Source organism: Malaclemys terrapin, chromosome 5, assembly GCF_027887155.1.
Source record: "Malaclemys terrapin pileata isolate rMalTer1 chromosome 5, rMalTer1.hap1, whole genome shotgun sequence".
Taxonomy (NCBI): Eukaryota; Metazoa; Chordata; order Testudines; family Emydidae; genus Malaclemys; species Malaclemys terrapin.
The window spans coordinates 86,250,792-86,272,264 of record NC_071509.1 but is presented as its reverse complement, the minus strand read 5'-3'; the positions used below and the strand labels follow the sequence as shown (position 1 = coordinate 86,272,264).

General features: G+C 41.2%; 1 protein-coding gene and 1 pseudogene across 4 annotated transcripts in view; one reads left to right on the top strand and one right to left on the bottom strand.

Moving 5' to 3' along the window:
- Window positions 1-21,473, bottom strand: part of NR3C2 (nuclear receptor subfamily 3 group C member 2) — a 271,622-nt gene that overhangs the window by 84,413 nt on the left and 165,736 nt on the right. For 3 of the 4 annotated variants that reach the window (XM_054029218.1, XM_054029219.1, XM_054029216.1), the window contains exon 3: window positions 21,154-21,305. In XM_054029218.1, coding sequence (XP_053885193.1) covers window positions 21,154-21,305 — 152 coding nt within the window. The remainder of the gene's footprint in view (window positions 1-21,153; window positions 21,306-21,473) is intronic. The other variant, XM_054029217.1, reaches the window with a different exon arrangement.
- LOC128837930 (transcription initiation factor IIA subunit 2-like) lies at window positions 14,380-14,726 on the top strand (annotated as a pseudogene).

Genomic DNA, 21,473 nt, shown 5'->3' with positions numbered 1-21,473 from the left:
TATCCACCTGCTAGTAATGCTCTCCCAAGTTTTGCAGAAGGGAACAATTGAGCTCAATGTGTGAGACTGCAGCAGACATTCCTGCTTTTGGCATGGGACATAATAGCTAAGAATACATTCCACCCCCTCTTACACCTCACAGATTGTGCAGTGCACATAGTACATAATAAAGTGAGTTTATGATACCTCTTCCCTACCAATTCCATGTCTAAGTTAGGTTTGTCAAAGACGACTACTCACACTCATGTTCTGAAAAGACAATTTCTCAGCAACCCTAAAGAAAAGAACAGGGACCTGGGTCCCCTGATTTTTCTTTGCAGGGCCTATCTAATCAGTGCTACATACTGTGTCACAACTGCTTCAAAAAATTTAAGTGTATTCAAATTTCAATGCTATGCTTGTACTGAATTCCCGACTATTCTCAGTTGCTCTCACGCAATTTCCATAAATTACAACAATAAACATAGTTTTTTGTGAGAAGATCTATGTTAGCTGCTTAGACACAGATTATATATTGCCACCATTCAATATTTACATCTTCTACTCTCCTAAAATCTTGTAAGGGCAAGAAAAAGGGCTTTCAGATAATAACCACAAACAAGGGAAAAATTCAATTTGATCAAATCTGTTCTAAAATATCCTTTGGAATGAATATTTGAACCAATTCCATTAAAATGAATGGATACTTAAATACCATAAAATAGATCCACTTTTTCAAACAATATATCACCCTGGAGAAATGAAAATACAAACTGAAAGTTTAGAAGTCATGTGGGTTACTGAATGATCACAAAAATTTGCTTCATCTATGGAGCTAAACCATTACATCCATATATTACAATCAAATTATAGCAATAACTCTTTAATCCTGCAATAGACATTGCAAAATTGAACATTTGTTCCCTATTCCTATGGTTGCATTGACTTTAATTAGGTAACTGGTTCAATTGTTTTGATCTTTTCAATTGGGAGTACATGTGATGGGTTGAACTACAATTAAGATGAGCTTTAAAAATAGGTGTACATATTTTATGGGGTGTGGAGATGAAGTTTGTCCCTTCTTGAGGAAGCAAAGAATATGAGCTATGCAATTCTGTAGCTGTGATGGATTTAAGACAAAGTTATGAGAGATCTTCTTTTGTGTTTAATCAGTGATTGCTGACCTCTGTTTTCCACTATTGCTGGGAAGTGGTCAGTTAACCCTCATAATTAAGCAATAAGGCATGACAGAGTGCTGTCAGCTTGCAAATGTAATGAGGCATAAGGAGAAATCCATGGACGTGCTTTAGATACTTTTAAATGGACCTGCGTTACAAGTTAACACAAAATGAAATTAACGCAGCTAATCAGCCACTTGGGAGCCATGGCTTTGCCAAAAAACAGGGGGTTCTAATGAACTGAGGGCAGTCTATGCGTATGTAACATGAAAAGTCCCTGGACAAACTGAATATTGAAAAAGGAATATAAAGAAAGAACGGCTTACTATATTTTATCATGTGACTGAATTGTGTGAATTAATACAGCAATCAGCTGCACTACATGCATTGGCACACAAAATGTGGATGCCTCAAACACCCTGTAGAAGCAGAGTTCCTTCAACTACCAGGATGTTAGTCAACAGCCTACTAAACCATACCACAGAGTGGGTGTCATTAGAGAGAGTGAGATGCACTTTAGACCCATTTTAGCCCCTCTCAAGTACACCCCTTTGTGGGCAGCTTTTGCTACATTCATATGTCTCCAGGTGGAACCATGTAGTTCCATGTTCACTGACGGATTTAACTGGGTTTGGCACCTGTAGGGTTACCATACGTCCGGATTTCCCCAGACATGTCCGGCTTTTTGGTCCCCAAATCCCCGTCCGGGGGGAATTGCCAAAAAGCCAGACATGTCCGGGGAAATAGGGAGGCGAGGATCTCCGAATCTGTGTGTGTTGGTCGCCTGCTGTGACATCATCTCGGTGCGATGCTCGGCTCCTGCCCAGGGCGTGCTGGGGGCTGTAGTCCGGCCGGGCCTCACGCTCCAGGGAGAGCCGGGAGAGGGGAGCGGCCGAGAACTACAACTCCCAGCGGCCCCTGCGACGCGACCAACCTGCCCGGTGAGGCAGCAAGCCGTCGGGGGAGGGGGGGGCGTGGGCCCCTGTCCTTTGGGTGGTGGGTGTCTCTGGGCACCGCTTGGCAGCCATCGCAGGGCTTGGGGGCGCCCCAGGGGGGGTTGTGGACACCAGCGCGTTGCGTGGAGCCGGCACTGTCCGGATTTGCGTCCCCCTGGGGCTGGAGCTGCGCCCCCGGCCCCGGGCACCAGTCACGTAGGGTTACCATACGTCCGGTTTTTCGGCAATCAAACCCCCGTCCGGGGGGAATTGCCAAAAAGCCGAACATGTTCGGGAAAAATACCGGACAGGCACTTCCTCTCCCACGGCTCCCCTGCTCCTCCCCTGACTCAGACTTCGGCTCTGTTTAAGAGCCAGGCTGCCCGAGCCAGTGCTACCCGCTTCGGGCAGCCCCCCGTGCCTCCGGACCCTGAGCCGTCGGCCGGGCACTTCCCTTCCCGGGCTCCAGCTGCTCTGCTCCGGCGGCGCAGGGTCTGGAGGCAAGGGGGCTGCCCGAAGCCGATAGCGCTGGCTCGGGCAGCTTGGCTCTTAAACAGAGCCAAAGAGTCAGGGGAAGAGCAGAGCAGCTGGAGCCCGGGAGGGGAAGTGCCCAGCCGGGGGCGCAGGGTCCGGAGGCATAGGGGCTGCCCAAAGCCCGAGCGCTACTGGCTTCACGGGTTTGCGGGCAGCCTCCAGACCCTGCGCCCCCGGCTGGGCTCTTCCCCTCCTGGGCTCCAGCTGTGCTGGGGAAGCGCCGGCCGGGGGCGCAGGGTCTGGCGGCTGCCCGGCAAACCGTGAAGCCGGTAGCGCTTGGGCAGCCCTTTTCGCGTGGCTGGGAGGGAGGAGGGGGAGTTAGGGCGGGGACTTTGGGGGAATGGGCGGAGTAGGGGTGGAGTTGGGGCGGGGCCGGGGGTGGGAAAGGGGCGGGACCAGAGCCCGTGGAGTGTCCTCTTTTTTTATTTTTTAAATATGGTAACCCTAGGCACCTGTAAGCAATTTTCCTCCAGGAATCAGACTACCAAGCTGATTAAAGGGGCTCAAAAACACCTTCAAAACAAAACATTATTTATTCACCCAAAAGATATGCAGCCCACAGAGCAAAGTGTTTAAACAGTAAAGCTCTATACATATATTTCCTCCTTATTTAAACCTTAATCTTTCTTTGCCAGCTTTGGTAAGTTCTACTCAGAGTTTCTCCCACCCCAGAAATGGAAGTAACAGACTGTTGCTGCAGCATGCTCTCTGTATCCCTCTCTGTGTCCCAGACGCCCACATTTTATCCAGTTCAAACATCTTGTCCTCATTTCCCCCTAAGCCCCTTCATTTGCTCTCTGGGCAGAACTGGTTTATTTCTTTTCCTAGCAATTTCTTTCCCCTCCCCTCCCCTGGAGGTGTCAGGGAGACTTCAATTGGAGGTGAAGCTTCCAAGGAATTCATGTGCATTGTCTTTAAAATATGGTGATTGAATTAAAGTCATGGTCAATGACTTAACCCTTTGAGCCAGGTAGGCAGCAGTACAAAACTGAGCAAGTAAACTGAGGAGCACCTGATATCTATAAAAAATACAGATATTTCCCTCATTTTCCACAGTGGCTTATTGTTTTTACATTATGGCTAATGAATTACATATTTAATTTAAAAAAAATTGAGGGAGAGAGAGGGGAGAGAGAAGAATTATAAAGAAATCATTCAGCAATAAAACGTAGCTCTTGGAAGAAGAACAACAGAAAATGATTAGGTGCAGGAGATCGGGCAGAATGAAAGTTAGTAGCATAATGCTGAACACAATAATTGACTCATGAGCAGGGATTTGAAGGACAGTAAAGTTTCCTAGAAATAACTGGAGAAGGGATGCTGCTATTAGAGTACTTGAAGATGTTCAAGTAAATGCATCTCTTAGAAGATAATTCTGAAAAACTATTACTAGTCAACCACTGTTCAATCTTTATCATAAAATAATTTCCAGCATGTGCTAATAAGCATGCTTTGCTTGTCTGTTTATACCCTTTGCTCCTTTCTCATGCCTTTCAGTCACAAGATATTGCAGCCTCTTCTTCTTAAATGAACAATTAAAATAGAGGAATTGGCAGGCATTATTACTAAAATTCTGATCTAAAAATGGTTTTGCTTCCCAAAATAAATTGAGACTAGAATACCACAAGTCAGTGTGGTCATTTGGGCTAGCAAAAGCATTATTTGTTTCTAGTGCACTAATTTATAAAAAAGTTATAGGCAATTTTGTTCTGTTGCATTAAAACATTCATGTAATTGAATTCACTGCACAGACCTACTGTATTTGAATGACTTCCAGCTGCCCTACATACAGTACAACACAGGAGTACCTGAATGATGATACTGCAGAAGAATGGGAATGTGAGAGATCATTTATAGTTCCCAAGGCTCTCTAAAGCATTTGAACATTTGTGAGATCCTGTCATTTTAATTCATCTGTTTGCCATTGCATATCTTCTGCGTAATATCACTAAAATACCACTGGCAGTAGCAGTCTCATTCAAGAATCTGAGGTTACCACTGCATAAGTATTTTCCTATGGTTACGCCATTATTAACAGGATAGAAAATCTAAGTATTATTTCTAAATGGAGTGATGTCTTTTATTGCAGTTTTTGATTTTAGATGCTAGTACATACTAAATAAAAAGTAGTTATTAATTTTCCCCAATAGTCTATCATTATAATTCCACTGTATCAGAGAAAATGATCAGCTATAATTTTTGTAATTTCAAGCAGCATTGTTAAGAATGGTATTTGCATGTATCATATGATGCACACACTATCACCAAGTCCCTTTCAGTTCTAAATCCACATGGTAAAGTGGATGAATAAATGATTGAATGCTTAGGTGAAAATATACAATTATATTTAGAAAACAAGTTACAGTACAAGTCTGTGAAACAAATACATATAATAAATAAATATCTATTTATAAATAATCTTTTATATCATAAGCAAGACACAAGAAGTAATTCTTCCACTTTACTCAGTACTGATAAGGCCTCAGCTGGATTTGTGTCCCCAGTTCTGGGCACCACACTTCAGAAAAGATGTGAACAAATTAGCGGAAGGCCAGAGGAGAGCAAGAAAAACAATTAAAGGTCTAGAAAACATGACCTATGAGGAAAAATTGAAAAAAATTGGGCGTGGTTAGTCTGGAGAAGAGAAGACTCAGGGGGGACATGACTACAGTGTTCAAGTACATAGAAGGACAAGAAGTAAAGGGCTTAAATTGCAGCAAGGGAGATTTAGATTAGACATTAAGAAAAACTTCCTAACTGTCTGGGTGCTTAACTACCAAGGGAGGTTGTGAAATCTCCATCACTGGAGGATTTTAAGAATAGGTTAGACAAACATCCGTTAGGAATGGACTAGATAATATTTTGTCCTGCACCTATCAAGATCTCTTCCAGTCCTACATTTCTACGATTCGGTGATTCTATGCCTGCCAAGATTTTCAGAAATGGATTAATAAAATGTAGAATTAGGAACTTGATTGTAACACTAATAACTGCCTGATTTTCAAAGGTGCAGAGCACTCTTTTCTCTTTAAATCTTAGTCACCAATTAATTTAAAACTGTAGTCCTAGCCTATTAAAATAAAGGTTTAAAACCGTACTTTCACTATCAGGCTAGACAAGCACAAAGTTTGAAGGAATCTTACAAACTGCAGTTTAAATTGTTCTCTTTAGAAAAAAGTTACAGCTCAGTTCTTTTGATCTGTGCCCACACAGTATCATACAGTGAATCTCTCCAGCAAAGTAACATTGCAGTTTTCAATATCATCCATTTCTGTAATAAACACCTGTTTTGACAATTGGAAGAACTGTTTGCCATATGTCTACCTCCAACCTGAGGTTCTTTTCCTATACAAAAAAACCTCAGGTTTTTTATTTGTTACAAAGCAAGCAAGCGAGTTATGCTACAGCATATAGAAAACCTGAAACTATAAAATACAAAATATCCAGTCCATCTCTCTTCTGCATTATAAATGTTACATGAGCCAGTTCCCAGAAGAATTAAAATGAGCAGCTGGGTATATACAGCTTTTCATTTATAATAGTAGTTGTACTGCTTAGTTACAACTATAGTCTAGGTGATGGGCTATAGAACTAGCAGAGAAAATATTAGGCTGTAATAGCAGAATGAATGCAAGTGAACTGAACAAGAGAGAGTGTAAAAGGAATCCTGGATCTAGCTTTCAGCTAGAGTTAAAATGAAGCACAAGCAGCAAATGGGGCAAGATTGGAAATTTGACTTAAGTGCACTGAACCTATCATAATTAGAGATTTTTTTTTGGAAACAGAGGAATAGAATTAAAATGAAAAATTCAAAATATTTTGTACATCATAATGCGAGTATTTTACAAATGACAACAATTTTATTTGAATAGGAGTACTTGTAGCACCTTAGAGACTAATGAATTTATTTCGTTAGTCTCTAAGGTGCCACAAGTACTCCTGTTCTTTTTGCGGACACAGACTAACACAACTGCTACTCTGAAACCTGAATTTTATTTGATTAGCACTTAGCAAAACCAACTACAAAAATACTATTTTTCAACAAATTGTAAAAATAAAAAAAAGTTTCAAAACCACCTAATTTGTGTTCTAAAAACATTTTAAATTGATTTTTGTTTATGGATTTTGAGTTATATTTTGAAATCAGTTTACCACAGAGGGTACTTCCCCGTTGGTGATTTCCTTGATTTAAATTTTCAAAATGACATGCACCACACGGGGAGCACACAAACTTCAATGTATCTGCACTAACCCTGACTTACTCACATACAGATATTTATATGCAAATTAGGGTTTGCACGAAAGCCCAGGATTTTGGTTATGTGCATGTTGTACATATGCAGCTGAATGTCAATTTTGCAAATGTGGCCGATGGTATCGTCTTATAATCCATTTCATTTTCAGACAGACCAAGGTATTTGTTAACACAATGGCTTTCATCTAACCTACATCTCCACTTTCTAAAATATAACCTTGCCCAAATTCCTTCTCATGATATTCCTTCCATAAGGCATTTCTTTTATCTTTTCTGAAATATTCTTTTCCGAATAATGGTGTCTCTGTAGTTCAGTGAATATACATATCTACTGCCTAGAGTAATAATTCCATTACAATTTCCTGTTCTCACTATTGGTCACCTATTGTACTATTAAACAAAATCTGTATCTAGACTGATTTTTTACATATTAGCTTGCTAAAGTAAATGAAAGTCACTTGTGAGAGATCAGAGGCACTGTCAATGCAGAATGGCTTTCTGTCTTTCTTTTTTCCAACTTATACATTAACTAGCACTGTGACTCAGCAAGAGATCTACAGTTGCTTCGTGTTGAAGGCTGAGCTTAACTCACAAGCAGTCTCTGCTAGGTGGTTGTTTTTATGCTACTTTCTTAGTTCAGCCTTAGACAGAATAAGGCAACTCTACTAGAGCAGCTTGCTTACTTTTCTGCTTATAGTTAAGGTGTTGCAAAGCCAGTCAATATGAAATAGGGAATGAAAGCTTAGTAAATCAGAGCAAAAAATTGGGAGTCAGGGGCATTCTGGATTCTGTTCCAGCTGGGCAACTGACTTATTCTGTGTCCTTGAATATGTTCTTTGATTTCTTTCTGCCTCATTAAGATAGGTGGGGATTGAATAAAAAGCAAAACTTATTTGAAAAACTAATGCTGAGCAGAAGTTTCATTGATACAACTCTCTCTCTCTCTCTCTCTCTCTCTCTCACACACACACACACACACACACACACACACAATTAATAGTATCTTACTCCAAAAAATTCTGCACATAACACAATGTAAACATCCAACATCCACTCAATATTTTTGTAGGCTTCCATCTCCCTTTCATAATCTTACTATGAACATTTTAAAAAAAATCAAAAGAGGCATGGAAAATTGTTACATAACTTCTTATTTAGTAATTTACATCACAACTGACCACACCATTTTCAAAAAATATATATGAAAATATCCAGAAACATAATGTTTTAAATGTACTTAAAATATTTATGTTTATTTGAAACAGTTGACCATTTTTACACTGATTCTTCATTTTATGCACAGGAAATATCTCTGAAATCAGTAAATCCTTAAAACAAGTGAAAATATTTTAATATTTAGGGAGAACTATAATTCTCTCTACACCAGACAAAAATTTATCCCATGAAAAATACAGTGCCCCTTTGCATAACTTTTGATAATTATAAAATATGCTATTATAAGGTGAGTAATTAAAGTGAAGCTTTGTACATTGAGGGCCAAGACTCAACAAGTTGTTTTATATCAGACTCAGTGTTACACCACAAAGTCTGATAAAGGAAGTGGTTCACAGTACAGCATTAGAAATTAATCTCAAATCACATGTGCAACACCTGCAGTGTATTCAGGAAACTAGCAGCACCACAGGACTACAGCAAAATGGCAAGTTAACCACATCAACATCAGATGCTGCAACAATCTGCAGATGAAATTTACATAGTACAAGTTACCAGAGATTCAAAATAGGTAAATCACCAAATATGTTGGGATTTATTGTGGGCACAAAGGGGAGAGAGGAGGACATATTCCCACAGATGCCAGCCATCTGTGATTGTGCCTTCCCAAATTCACATGGTTCTGTGTAGTTACACACCAATGGAAGCCGGAGTAAAATGCTACAATTTATCCCTAAATAGCTAATTAGGCAGGATGTTGTTAAGAGTAAAATATGTGCCCCGATACCATCATAAATAATAATTACACACAAAAAACATTAAAAGAACATTGTTAAGGTTGCAAAATTGGGCACTCAAAAGTTAGGGAATGCCCGAATTAAGGCTGTCTTTGCCTACACTCTGGGGATGAATCAGTGCTGTGTAGTGAAGGAGGCTGTTGTCTGTAAGACATCCAGCTTTCACTTGTTGCACAAATTGAAATAGATAGTGAATGAGTGAACATACTAATATTCTTTCCTCTTCTTTTGTGTATGATTATCAAGGAAACTTCTACTCAAGACGCAGGGTTAGGACTATAGGAAGAGAAAGGAGGGTTTCATGGTTAAGGTATTTGAATGCTGCTTGGACATCTGGATTCTATCCCTGCCTTGGCCACTGAATTCCTGTGTGATGTAAGTAAATTACTTCAACTTTTCACAGGTGGTCACTAATTGTGCATTCTGCATTTTCTGGTCATCCAACTAGATACCTTGCGGCCTGATTTGCAGAAGCGCTGAGCACTCAACTGCAACTGAAGTCAATGGGAGCTGTGCCCTGAACATATATAGCGCTATGGAATGTTTCAGTCAGTTCCTTTGACTGAGCAGAAAGAAAAGTGTAAGATGATAAATCTACAATCAAAAATGGGTCAGAGAGAAGAAAAAACAAACCTGAATGGAAAAAAGTAAAAAATAAAATAAAGTTGTAACCTTGAAACTCAGAGTGGAGATTGGGCAGGCAGGCAAATGAGAATTTTGTAAGATGGTATCTTCAAAAAAGCAGTATCACAGGTACATCATTTCCCCTTTTTAAAAAATAGCAAATGTTTGGGACTATCACATCTGAAGAGTAAAAAGATGATGCGATGGCTCAAAAGAAAAATGAAAGTGAAGCTTTCCTAAGGTTATGTGAAATGCCTGAGCCTCTTGAAGAGCAACATGAGTATATTTTACCTGTTCTGTTCAGGGCAGGGACCCTGCCTTCTGTTCTGGAATGTGCCTAGAACATTGTTATGCTGCGGGCTGCTGGACAACAAATGAAAAGTAATAATAAGCTACAAGGACACTGAAGTGAGAGATGGAAACTGGCAGACCAGCTGCAGAAGCAGGATAACAAGTACTACTGCACTGGAGTGGAGGGGTAACATGGAGTCTAGCTAGCGCCCCCACCCCCACAGCACCCCCTGGACTCAGAATTGTGGAAGAGAGATCAATACACTCTAGGGGCACTAGGACCCATTCAATGATCCCCATCCTTCACCACGTGAGCTAGGAGGAAGAATTTAACTGCAGGGATTGAATTAACAGGAGCAGCTGCACAAGCAGGTTAAGCATGGACTTGCAGACAAAAAATATCCAGTAAAAACTGTAGAAAATATTATTACCGTTCTATACTGATAGGTTATGTGCTTCAGACCCTTCCCAGCTCCTGTCTCATAGTCTCTTCATCTCAGCCTCACTCCACACCTGTCCCTCAGACATTTCTGCCCTGCTTTGTCCTGCTCACCCCCTCCCTTCCCTTCCCTTCCCTTCCCTTTCCATCCCATTTAGCTAATCCCCTCCTAACTAAAGCTACCCCCAGAAAATTATGGAACTAACATCACATTTGTTGACATTACATTGGATGCTCTGCTTAGATATTACATCCCTTTCTCCCGGGTCTGCTTTGTCTATTTAGATTATAAACCCTTCAGAGCAAGGATTGTCTACTGCTCTCTGTTTGTGCAGTGCCTAGCGCAATGGGGCTCTGATCTTGGTTGTTCCCTAGGCACTACTGTAATAAACATGATTAATAATAATAAGCAGCAAGGATGAGCTCGGAATAAAAATTGAACTCAGTCTGTGAGTTTAAACCATAGTGGTGCAGAAACGACCTCAGATTATCTAATTTACCTAAAATTGCTATCTAAAATTGCAATGATTTAACAACCAGAGAACTCTCTCCAGATTTGAGAAGAGAGACTCTGCAGTTACTCCATGGAAAGGAAGAAACTGAAGTGATCGGTAACTTCAGCTTGTAACTTGAGCACCTAATGTTCAGTGCTCTCAGGGGAGGGTGAAAGGGTATTCATGCAGTCCCAGAAAGGACTGCTTTTCTGGAAGGTTCCAAAGCTCAGTGGTACCCACAAAGAAGGCTAAGAAAAAAGTGTGTCCTACAAGCAGGAATATGCAGAAGCCACTTGGGAGAAGAATTAATAGTTTCACCATACGTCCATATGTTTGATCCAGAAAATAATCATAAATTGTCTGATGCCCTTTCAGGGTTTTTTGCCAAATATGTTTGGACTGCTGAGTCACACATATCTTAATTTTAAGAAATACAATTCTACACTTCTTCCTCTTCCAAATTACATGTATTAGTCTGTAAAAGTGTGAAGTTCCCACCCTGTTCTGAATGCATATAATCAAAATTTTGCCCTTGATTTTGGCTTGGAAATTGGATTTTCAAATACAACCTACACAAACATTTCCCTCATCTTTCTCTCTAAACTAGACCATTCGCAGATTTCCTCTCCAACCCCCTGCAGAGTATCTTTTGTCCCATCACTAGCTCCGTTTTCTCCAGACAGGTCCAAGCTCTCTACATCAAGATGATCCAGAGGCAGGAACTGGGAAAATGTCACCATTACTGTTTCACATCCCAAATTTAGATTGGTTGATTCATCCATTCTTTCTGTATCACTGGTTATTTTCATTCCAGTATTAGCAGCTATGTTAACTTTATATGTTTGAGTTCTTCTGTCTTCATTGTTAATTTATCTCAGTTGTGCGTAAAGTAAGCACCCCATTTTAAATTATTTTCTTTCATTGTTCCCAAAATGGACATTACTGCTTCTGACAAACTGTAATGCAGTTAGAAAAAATTGGGAGTTTTTTTCAGGTGAATATGTTGAAGGTATTCATGTGTACACATTGAACTAATGGCTGAGACTTCTGATCTTGCATATGTTTAGCAGAAAATACTGCTTTGACTTGCCTGTTATTAAAGGAAGGATGCTAGCTTAGGATTTGGGAGGCCTAGGCTCAATACCCTGCTCTACTTCAGGCTTACTGCGTGACCTGGGGAAAGTCACTTAGGTCCAGATTTGCTCAGCATTGTGGTGCCTTCCCAACCCCTTGGCAGTCTGCTGCCTAGTGGAATCCTCATCCCTGCCAAGGCTGGCTCTACTGTTTTTGCCGCCCCAAGCAGCGCACTGAATTGCCGCCGCCGACAGTGGGGGCAGTCCGTGTGCCGTTAGGGCGGCATGCGCGTTTCCGTGGCGGCGGCAATTCGTCGGCAGCTTCTGTCTTCAGCCGGAAGACAGAAGCTGCCGCCGAATTGCCGCTGCGGGCAGCTAAACATAGACACTGCTGCTGAACTGCCGCCACCGCGGAAACACGCGTGCCGCCCTAACGGCACACGGACTGCCCCCGCTGTCCGCAACGGCAATTCGGCGTGCTGCTTGGGGTGGCAAAAACACACGGACTGCCGCCCCTTGCAGATTGCCGCCCCAAGCACCTGCTTGGAATGCTGGTGCCTGGAGCTGGGCCTGATCCCTGGGAGTTAGACACACCGGCTCCCCATACAATGCATGAGGAGAGTCAGGTGCCTAGGCAAGGGATCCTCAGAAGCCAGCAAGCTGAGCAGGAAGCTGCGTAAACTAGCCATGAATGAAATTTACAGGAAAGGGCTTAGGCACCTGAGATAGGCCAGAAATAGGCACCTCCCTCTGCTCAGATGTTCAGCTTTGAATCTTCTTCAGGAGGTAGGTGCCTAAGCCAGGTCAGCTGCTCAGGTTGCCCAGGCACTAACAGCTGAAAAAATTAACACTAGACCTGGTTTTCCCATCCTGTGAGATTTTCCCATTCCACATCGGAGGGGGGGGGGGGGGGGAGAGAGCGAGAGCGCACACATGCACGCCCCTATAACCTGGTTAGTTAGGGCATTCACCTGGGATGTGAGAGACAGGTTCAAATCCCTGCTTTGCCTGATTCGGAGTTGGGACTTAAATCCACATCACCCTACGTTTCCTTGTGTCCTCGGATGTCTTTTCTGCAGGTGCTGTGTTGCCCCTTCACCCTATCAGTGGCCTGCATCCGGCTTTCCTGCTGTAGTATCTGACAGGTATCAGGCCTTACACATGTTCAGAGCAGGCCTATAAGATCAGCCTCCAGTGGTAAGATCCTACTTTGGGGCTTCGGCTTCAGCTAGGGCTCCAAGCATCTTGTTAGCTGTTGGGGGCATTAGCACTTAGTTGGCTTTGTGAATGCTGACAGGCAGAAACTCTTCAAAAAGTTAGCTGGCAGCTGAGTGGCAGTGTTGAGAATGTCAGTGGGTCTTTAGTTTCTCTATACCTCAGTTCTCATTTTTAAAATGGGAATAATAGTGGTACCCTACCTCACAGAGGTGCTGTGAGGATAAATATATTAAAGATTGTGATACACTCAGGTACTATGGTTATGGGAGCAATATAAATACTTAAGATATATAGATCCTCACTATCAGAGTCCACGGGATCATGGTTAATTAGAAATTGGGCAAAAAGAGGAAGGTTACACTTTTATGAATGTAATTTTAACACTGAAACAAACTAACAACTAGTGCTCACAAAACTAAAAAAAAAAAAAAAAATTGAATTAGGGCTGATCCTGTTGGATAGTTATAGTGTTTTTCAGTGCTATGGAGGAGACCCATGTTTAAATACCTACCTTGGCACCTGGCTGTTGCTCTCTAGGGCAATGCTCAGCCATGGGGAAGGGAATGACTTGAATCATTCAACAGTAACTCATGAACAGATTAAGATGTCAGCCAGAAGAATGGGAGTTATAATTTGGAGTTTTAAGGTGGAGAGGATTTAAAGCTTCAGAAAATGATGGCACATTTTAGCACTAGGTTACTAGGACCTCAGTGATTTCAGTGCAGGTCAGAAGTCTTGAAAATAAAGTTCAGTATGAGATTTTTTTTTTAATTTCATTAAAGCACTAGCAGGTTTTTAGATTTGCTTGTTGTGAAAGCATCAGTGTTTTTCCACTTTTCTAGTCATTAACAGCTTCAGTTTGTGGTTCCCTATGGCACTGAAGCTGCTAAAATTGTCACTGACTCCTTGCTAGTTTTAAAACCAAGAGACTGCATCAGCTAGAATTTTTTTCTGGAATATAGCACCAGAATGAGCCTGCTCCATTAGTATTGTACACCTAACATTTATTCCCAAGCATTCAGTTTCACTGTGCAGTTTGCTATGCAGTTCACACACATTCATAGCAGCAACAGAACGCTTTTTCCCTCCAATAACTTGTAAATGACCTACTGTAAAGTGCCTTGCCTTTAATTAATCTTTTCTCTACTTATGCTAAACTTTGCTTTTTTTCTTTTTTCTTTTTATGGTGCAGCTGTTGCCATTTCTGGCTCCCTTTCCCATCAGTCTCTTAAGGTTTCAGCTACTGCAGCCAGTTAGGGGCAGGAAATAACTGTAGCCATTACCCCACTCAGTCAGCACTGTTGCCTGCCAGAGAGGAAGGGTGGAGGGATCCTTCCTATTCCTATAAAAAAAATTGAAATCCGGTGGCAAAACCAGGGATGATCAGTAATGTGTTTATTTTGCGGTTGTAAAACCATTGCATATCAACTGTATGGAAATACCACGTTGGGAACAGGTGAGCCTGTACAAGCTCTCAAGCCCTCAGCAGACCACCCCTCAGCTTGCCCTTAAACCACTATTTCAGTGTGACAAGGCTGTAAATTCAGATTGGCACAATAGATCAGAAGCAGACTTGATTTCAGGGATCCTCTGAATACATACAGATTCTGAGATAAGGTATGGACATTTGTATAGAACAATGTTGAATTCAGAAAGGTCACTGACTTTGTGAAAGCTGTTAAAATGAAAACTGCAGCCTGTGATGGAAAAATACTGGCTCCAACACTGCAGAATGAATAAGAGAATGCAGAGGAGTACAGGAAAGGATTGTGTATATAATTTATTCTAGAGATGGGGGTGAAGAAAAAAGTAATCCTGGCTAGCAAACATCACACAATGGTAGTGCAAAGAAATCTCTTAAATTCAGTTTATTTAGCATGGACAAAAACATTGCTTTTTAAGTGACAAAACACTTTCACTCTCTTGTTCATCAAAATAATCTTTCTAATAAACTTCTATTCTCATAACAAAGTTCTCTTTTTAGTTTTGCTAACTAAGCAAGTCTTTCAGAATTTTCTAGCATTTCATTCTGCTTGTTTGGTATGCTTCTCACCTTCTAGCCTAGAATTCCTAGTTTTAATAAAAGAAAGGCATTGTGACAGAAACATCACTAGGAAGCATGGAGATTTCAAAAGACTACTACACTGAGGTGTACCCAATGCTACAGCATGTAGAATATTCATGGGACTTATATATCAATACGTGTTATATGTATCTTTGTATTTCTGGCTTGTTAGGTGGGTTTCTTGTGGAATCTGCAATTGACAGGAGGGAAGGGGGAATTAATGCAAAGTTTCCAAAGCCAGTTATAAAGATACTAGAGTTGAGCGATTTTTTTCCCCAGTGAATAAAAATTTAGCTGAAAAGAAAAAAATCAGCGAATAGTTTTGGTTGAAGAAAAAAAAAAGATTTGGGAAATGTCAAAACAGTTATGACATTTTGTTTCAAAACTAAATTTTTCAAATGCAATAATTCAAATTGACATGTTGTTTAGAAAATGCTGACATTTCATTTTGAAATGTAGTTTCGAGTTGATATTCAAATCATTTAGTTCTACTGAATGAATTTTTTTCAGTTTTTCCTTTGTCAAAATATTTTATCTCTGATCTAAATGAAAATTTGTTTACTGGATTTTTTTTGGTTTGGTATTCACAAAGCTCTAGCAGACACCCAGCCTTTGAAATTTCACTCCCCGGGGAGTGGGAGCATTTACCGGTTTTACCTGTTTTAGGAAGCAAGGGGAAAACAAAGGTTCACAACTGTATAAAATGTCCACCTGAACAGTCTTGTGGCATTTCTCATTATGATCCAAAACTCACGAGATTGTAACCCAGAGGGCAAACCCTGCTAGCTGGGTTTGAAGGACTTTGAGGCCTACCAGATTCCCCACATGAAAGACAGTTTGTCTTATGATATGTTTTCTCTGTAATGCTTTTGTCGTAAAATAAATGTACTGTGCTCTGTGAAAGCTGGTTGGTCACTAGTGCACATTCTCATAGGCCTTTGTGAGAGAGAGCAAAACTGCAAAGTCAGGGCTAAGGTCAGACCTGCTGGGATAAACACAATGAAGCCCAGGGGGACTGGTCCCTCCCCAAGAGAGGTGATGGCAAAGACTGAGACCTGACTGAGAGCCCCGGAACTGTGACGGACATACCTTCATTTCTCTTTCATTTATATTCAAAAGCATGGAACTCAGAGAAATAAGTTTTAAATAGCATATAGCAAGACAATCGGTCAACTGCCAAAATCTGAAATATATACTATATGTAGCTTGTGGACAGGAAGCTTGATCTTTTGGTCCAGTCTGTTATCCCCCATTCTAATGGGCAATATGGCAATAAAGAACCATCCATAAACTGGAGTTGAGAATCCCCAAACCCCAGGTTTTGGATGGTCAAAATTCTTTCAGGAGTTCAGAACCTTCAGAAGTTGCCACCAAGATAATTTTTTTTCCTCAGTGGAAGCCTATTGAGGAGAAGGCTTGGAGGCTTTATATGGCTTTATATGCAAACCTATACCAAAGATGATACATCTCTATAAGCTGTTCACTGAGGTGCACGTAAAATACCGTATATACTTGTTCATTAGCCCGTTCATTTATAAGCCGACCCCCCAAGACGGTAAGGTAAAAATAGCAAAAGCAGTATGACCCTTTCATAAGCCGACCCTATATTTCAGGGGTTGGCAATTTTTGGCTCCCGGCCTGTTAGGATAAGCCTCTAGCGGGCCTGGACGTTTTGTTTACCTGGAGTGTTCACAGGCACAGAGCCCCTCAGCTCCCAGGGCTGCAGTTTGCCGTTCCCAGCCAATGGCCACTTCCCGCAGCTCCCATTGGCTGGGAACACCAAACCGCTGCCACAGGGAGCTGAGGGGCTCCGTGTCTGCAGACGCTCCAGGTAAACAAAACGACAATGTATTAGATATTCAATTCAATGATTCCATAGAGTTTAAAATCATCACATTTTGGTGTAGACCCATTTATAAGCCGATCCCTGCTCTTTGATGTGTCATTTTTTTACCAAAAATATTCGGCTTATGAATGAGTGTACAGTATCCAGTGGCCAGTTTAAGCAAAGCAAGCATGTAATTATGCTGGGGGCCATTTCCTCGGGTCAAGAGTGTTCCCTTAGCTTATCACAGAATCATAGAAATGTAGGGCTGGAAGGGACCTTGAGAAGTCAACCATTCAAGCCCCTGCGCTAAGGCCCAAGTAAACCCAGACTATCCCAGACAGGTGTTTGTCCAATCTGTTATTAAAAACCTCCAATGATGGGAATTTCACAACCCCCCGTGGAAGTCTTTTCCAGAGCTCGACTACCCTTAGTGTGCCAGCCATTTTGAAAGAGCACAGTTCCACGTGTAATTCCCCTTTGTGAAATTTGCTGAAAAAGAAACATTCAATATAAAAATAATGGGGGGAAATGTCCATTAACCCTAAAAAAAAGTTTCAAATATAGCCTATGTACAAGATTTCTGAGAGTGCTAACTATAAGCAGAGTTAAAAACATCTGCATTATTCTGTTTAGGTCATTTAAGAGAAAGAAGGAAACACTGAATTCTAAATATCTTAAAGGATTATTTTTGAATATTAATTTTAACTCAAAGTAATTAGCCAATTTATTTGTAAATTCTCAGAAAATTCACTCAAAGACTAAGTAATATAATTTTGAGGAGAATTTCTGTATTCTTCATACATAATGAAGTGCCTGAATCCCTACTTTAAGTGCAAAACTCAACTTTAACTAAGATACCATGAGTGGCACTTCCATAATTAATATGTTTAATATCATACTTCCTACTTTCTATATTATACATATATTATACAGTGTTACTGCAAATGCTTGCATACATCTTCACATAGATATAAGCCAAAGAAGTTAATAAAAATATGTCAATAAAATTAAGAAAACCCTAACTAATGTATGTAAATAGGCACTTATTTTTGTTGTACATTTGTCTCAAATCTGTCACATGAAGTGCATTTTAAATGAGCTTTTTAAAAAATGGAGTAGCTCTTCAGACGATGCTAAATTAATATACATTTTTGGTACATTTTTCCAAGCTTCCTTTCTGACACTCCTTTGTGTTTTCCACTGCATATACCTCCACCCATAAAGAGCCATTCATTTAACTTAACAAAATAGTTGTGTGCTAAGGAAATGTATATAAGTATATTTAGGGTGTTTATCACTACAGTACCGTATTTTAATGCCTATAATTATTTTAGAAATGAAATGGTGAATATAATTTTTCATCACCAGTACTCATGAAACTTACATACATGCTTAACTTTATGCCTTTTGAGACGTACTAGTGAAGTCTGTAAAGTTAAAACACATACATCTTTGAAGGTATGGAAAAATCTTTACAAAATGAACTACATTTCCAAACTATGCAAAACAAATTTAACAATTGCTCAAAGTTTGTACTATTTAATTACAAAATAACAATCCCTTATTCCGTGACTCTGTGAAACAACCATTTAAAACAAAATCAACTTTCTACTCTTCACCTTTCACCTGTAGGACAAAAAGATTTCAGTCTACCGAGTTAACTCTGAATGCTAATTATTCAGTAATTACGTGTACTTGCATTTTAATATTACATTTATTGCTGATTAAGGGGTATTTTTTCCCCACCAGAAGTTTGGGTTCTGAGACTTGAAAACCAAATCTCAGTCCCCTGGTACCTCCTAAAATGACTCCTCCAAACCTTTCTTTAGAATTTTATGAAGGGAAAGGAAAGCCATCAAATAAGCACACCAAGATGTTAGAAACTTAAAGCTATACAATAACTTGAAACATTTATTTTAATGAAATTTTACACTAAATTAAAACTAGGTAGACACTTGCTGGGAAGGGAATATGTAGGAGGAAACTAAGGAAGTGTGGTAGTGCTTCATACATTAGAGCTATGGGGCAAACCTGGCCACTTAGATATTAGTAATAGAAACCCAGACCAAACTAGCCTCTGGCGTGCCCATCTACTAAGATTTTATGTTAAAAAAAAATTATCCGGTACCATAAATTTGAATCCTCCAGTTCAGACAGTAGGAAAACGAGCAGCTAAAAACTCAGACCAGAGGGTAAGAGACTAGAGCAGGGGTGGGCAAACTATGGCCCATGGGCCGGCTCCGGCTCCTTGGGCTTTGGATCCGGTCTGTGGTGCCGCCGGCACCACGTCCCTGCGGGCCCCCAGGTGGGGGGGGCAGAGGGCTCCGTGCTGGTGCCCTTTCCTCCAGGCACCACCCCCCACGGAGAACCGCGGCCAATGGGAGCTTCAGGGGAGGTACCTGGAGACGCAGCAAGGGCAGCACATGCGGAGCCTTCCGCCCCCCTCCCTCAGGGGCTGCAGAGCTTCCTGGAGCGGCACGGCATGGGGCCAGGGCAGGCATGCAGAGAGCCTGGCCTGGCCCCGGTGCATGCCGTTGCCACCCAGGAGCCACTTTAGGTAAGCGGCACTGGGCCGGAGCCCAAACCCCTCCTGCACCCTGCCCCCAACTTCCTGCCCTAAGCCCCCTGCCTGCACCTCGCACCTCTCCTACACCCCAACTCCCTGCCCTGAACTCCCTTCTGCACCCTGCATCCCTGTACACCCCAAACTGCTGCCCTGAGCCCCCTCCCACTCTGCACCCCTCCTGTACCCCTGCCCTGAGCCCCCTCCTGCACCCCAATCCCCTTCCCTGAGCCCCTTTCTCCGTACCCCTCTTCTGCCCCAATCCCTTGCCCTGAGCCCCTTCCTGCACACTGCACCCCCTCCCACACCCCACACCCCTTACGCACCCCAACCCCCTGCCCTGGCCCTGCATACAATTTCCCCACCCAGATGTGGCCCTCAGCCCAAAAAGTTTTCCCACCCCTGGACTAGAATATCAGACCTGGTACTACACGACTATTAGAGAAAATTCCAAAGCTCGTTCTGAATGCTTTGTAAAGTGATGAATTAATTCCATGTGTTCATATTCCAGCCAGTTTGCTTCAGTTAGGAGGATACCTTTTGACTACAGAAGATGGATATCACATGAAGACTTGACTTCAGTGAAAAACTCTCTTGGCCCTGTAGGTCTACTTAACACAGGGTACAAATCCATTTTGCTATTCTGTTATCAACGAACTCATCTAAGGCCTGCAAAAATAACTTAATCATATGATTAATATCACACCTCTTTGGTCAGACTCTACTCTTCCCCAGAACCAGCTGGGTACTGTAGAGAATACATTTCCTCTTTAGGATAGGCCTCTTGTCATAGTCACTGGAGGAGCAGTCTATTTACTCACAAGCTTCTTATTTGCTAAATAGGCAACAAAAAGCCCTACACAAACCTTAGTCCTTGTTAGTGAAAATATAACATCTGCCACTTGGAAATATTTTACATTTACAGAGAGTTTGTAAATAACATTTTTTATTTTATTCCGAGCTCAAACCAATTCATACGAGGCAAAACCAAGCTCCTGCAGCACTCAAGGTTACCCCCATGAATTCTTTCAGAGGTGCCCTAGCAAGAGCATTTGTACGTTAGCTAGCATAATAAAAGGAAAGACAACAGCCCAAACACCCACTTGGTAATGGAAATGCCTTATTTAAAAATACCAATTAAAATGTAGTCTTGGAGAGAAAATCTTAATGCAGGTGTAGACCGTCATCATTTACCTTGGAGACCCTCCAATCGAGGCTTTTTCACCAAGATTCACTGGCCTTCAAGTCACCACTCTCTTTTTGCAGTGGAGGGGGAATATATTAATGAGTCCTAGGCACATCTGTCTATGGTTATATAGCTGGTCTTCATAAGTCTTACTGTAGCATAGAAGCTACATGTTATGGGAGTAATGGAATTCTGAAGCACAGTCAGACGCTTCCCAGTCTTTATCCAAAATTCTCTTACAGCTCATGAAAGATTTGGGTATATTTGTGACCAAATACAATTATTTTCTGTATGTCTAACTGAAAAAACAATTGTGGGCGGAGGAGCGGGAAGCTGATTTGGTTGATATAAAGCAAAGTCTTTAAGGTGTACATTATCTGGAAAATGCCTGGAAGTTTTCTAAAGCAGTATTTTTCATAATTGCTGAGTTAATACAACAAATATTTTTTAAGGCTAACAACATTGCAGAATTAATCATGAAAATATAACAAAATCAGAAAGTGAATAAAAGAAGCACCCACATGAACATTTACCTTCCACTGCTCTTTTGAAGAAAACTTTGCAACTGCCACAGGTAACCACCCCATAATGACATCCAGATGCCTCATCCCCACATACGAGACATACTTTGGAAGGTCTTGAGGATCCAGTTGATACACTTCTAAGTGAGGAGCTGGGGAAAAATAAAATGAAATGATTAATATTTCAAAAAACACTGGCCATAATGTAAAGCTCAATTAATAATTTATAACAAGGTGTACTGCTCTAAACATGTAACAATTAGAGAACCAAAACTCTTTCTGGCACTGCCTGATTGCATACAACCACAGTTGCCTTAATT